At 45.8% G+C, this 2,842-nt stretch overlaps 1 protein-coding gene across 1 annotated transcript; it reads left to right on the top strand.

The window, feature by feature from the left end:
- Positions 1–363: 363 nt before the first annotated feature.
- Positions 364–2,806, top strand: LOC112078060 (chemokine XC receptor 1). Its single transcript, XM_024144414.2, has one exon. The coding sequence runs from the start codon at positions 378–380 to the stop codon at positions 1,350–1,352; it is 975 nt and encodes a 324-aa protein (XP_024000182.1). The 5' UTR covers positions 364–377; the 3' UTR covers positions 1,353–2,806.
- The last annotated feature ends 36 nt before the right edge of the window (positions 2,807–2,842 follow it).

The raw sequence follows: 2,842 nt of genomic DNA, 5'->3' as shown, positions 1-2,842 counted from the left end.
TATTACTGTAGTCTTCATCAGGGTTTTAGGGTGTTTAAAACAGTGTTGTGTTTAAAACAGTGTTGTGTTTTAAACGGTGTTGTGTTTAAAACGGTGTTCTGTTTAAAACGGTGTTGTTTTTCTGTTTAAAACAGTGTTGTGTTTAAAACAGTGTTGTGTTTAAAACGGTGTTGTTTTTCTGTTTAAAACAGTGTTGTGTTTAAAACTGTGTTGTGTTTAAAACGGTGTTGTTTTTCTGTTTAAAACAGTGTTGTGTTTAAAACTGTGTTGTGTTTAAAACGGTGTTCTGTTTAAAACGGTGTTCTGTTTAAAACGGTGTTGTGTGTCTCTGCTTCTCTCCCAGGTACGAGCATCTTCGGTCACTGACAAATGCGTTCATGATGAACCTGGCGTTGTCTGACCTGGTGTTCACCTGCGGCCTCCCCTTCTGGGTCTCCTATCACCTGAATGGCTGGAGCTACGGTGACCTCACCTGTAAGGCGGTCAGCTTCCTGTTCTATGCTGGCTACTACAGCAGTGGCATCTTCCTCATCCTAATGACGCTGCATCGTTACCTGGCTGTGCTCCACCCCCTGTCTCACCTGCTGTCAGGCTCCTCCCACTCTCAGGGCACCTGGAGCGCTGTTGTATCATTGGTCGTCTGGACTGTCAGTCTGTTAGCTGCTATGCCAGCTCTCATCTTTACCAAGGTCATCATCAGTGGTTCTAACGACCGTAAACATCCTCTGGACCCTAACAACCCTTATGGGCCTAGTGACTCTAACGCCCCTAGTGGTGAACAGCGGTACTGTGATGTTACAGATGTCAGCTGGAGGCTGTGGGGGGTCTACCAGCAGAACATCCTGTTCATAGTGACATTATTAGTGGTGTGTGTCTGTTACAGTCAGATTCTAGTCCGCCTCCTGAGGCCCAGGGTTAGGGTTAGACGCCAGAGGAGCGGAGGATACAGGAGGAGTCAGAGGACTGCCCGGCTGGTCTTCGGCCTGGTCCTGGTTTTCTTTGTGGGCTGGGCGCCGTACAACGTGGTCATCTTCCTCAGGACGCTGGTGTATAAGAGTCAAGATGGCGGCGATGCTGGCAGTGCTGAGTCATCCACAACACTATGGCAGGAGTGTGGCACCAGCAACACGTTGGACTACTCCTTCTATGTGACCAGGCTGCTGGCGTTCTCCTACTGCTGTCTCAACCCTCTGTTCTACGTGTTCGTTGGGGTCAAGTTCCGGAACCACCTGAAGAGACTGTTGAAGGGTTGTTGTCATGGTGTTACCGTTGTCAATAACAACAACAACTTCAGTGTTCTGAACAGGAGCAGCAGACTGACATCACAGTCCAGTGGGGAGTTCTCACTTTAAATAACAACACTGTAAACAACACAACATCTGTAAACAACATCTATTTTCCATTCATATTATCCATTTGCAGATCATTTTTGCTTTCCTCAAGACTATTTGAGGTGTTTATATCATATCCATTTAATACCACGTTTAATACCACGTTTAATACCACGTTTAATACCACGTTTAATACCACGTTTAATACCATGTTTAATACTATGTTTAATACCATGTTTAATACCATGTTTAATACCACGTTTAGAAGCAAATTAAATTGTGATTGTTGTATTTTGATTGCTGTAAGTCAAATCAAATTGTATTTGTCATATACACGTATTTAGCAGATGTTATTGCAGGTGTAGCCAAATTCTTGTGTTTCTAGCTCAAATTGTGCAGTAATATCTAACAATTCACAACAATACACACAATCTAAAAGTAGAAGAATGGAATTAAGGAATATATAAATATTAGGACGAGCAAGGTCAGAGTGGCATCGACTAGAATACAGTGGAATAGAATATGAGTTGAGTAAAGGAAAAATATGTAAACATTATTAAAGTGGCCAGTGATATCAAGTCTATGTATACGGAGCAGCAGCCTCTAAGGTGCTAGTGATGGGTATTTAACAGTCTGATGGCCTTAAGATTGAAAAACAGCTTCAGTCTCTCTGTCCCAGCTTTGATACACCTGTACTGACCTCGCCTTCTGGATGAAATCGGGGTGAACAGGCATTGGCTTGGGTGGTTTTTGTCCTTGATGATCTTTTTGGTATTCCTGTGCCATCGTGTGCTGTAGGTGTCCTGGAGGGCAGGTAATTTGCCTCGGGTGATACTTTGGGCAGATTTATGCTCCACTGCTGTCCCGTTGATGTGGAAAGGGGGCTGCTCCCTCTGCTGTTTCCTGAAGTCTATGATCATCTCCTTTGTTTTGTTGACATTGAGGGAGAGGTTATTTTCCTGGCACCACACTCCCAGGGCCATCACCTCCTCCCTGTAGGCTGTCTCGTCATTGTTGCTAATCAAGCCTACTACTGTTGTGTCATCTGCAAACTTCATGATTGAGTTGGAGGCGTGCGTGGCCATGCAGTCATAGGGGAACAGGGAGTACAGGAGGGGGCTGAGCACGCACCCTTGTGGGTCCCCAGTGTTGAGGATCAGCGAAGTGGAGGTGTTGTTTCCTACCTTCACCACCTGGGGGCGGCCCGTCAGGAAGTCCAGGACCCAGTTACAAGGGCGGGGTTGAGACCCAGGGTCTCCTGGTTAATGAGCTTGGAGGGTACTATGATGTTGACTGCTGAGCTGTAGTCAATGAACAGCATTCTCACATTGGTATTCCTCTTGTCCAGATGGGATAGGGCAGTGTGCAGTGTGATGGCGATTGCATCGTCTGTGGATCTATTGGGGCGGTAAGCAATTTGGAGTGGGTCTAGGGTGTCAGGTAGGGTGGAGGTGATATGGTCCTTGACTAGTCTCTCAAAGCACTTCATGATGACAGAAGTGAGTGCTACG

This window comes from Salvelinus sp. IW2-2015, unplaced genomic scaffold (assembly GCF_002910315.2).
Source record: "Salvelinus sp. IW2-2015 unplaced genomic scaffold, ASM291031v2 Un_scaffold5204, whole genome shotgun sequence".
Taxonomy (NCBI): domain Eukaryota; kingdom Metazoa; phylum Chordata; class Actinopteri; order Salmoniformes; family Salmonidae; genus Salvelinus; species Salvelinus sp. IW2-2015.
The sequence above is the reverse complement of the archived record's forward strand: the minus strand, read 5'-3'. Positions and strand labels throughout refer to the sequence as shown.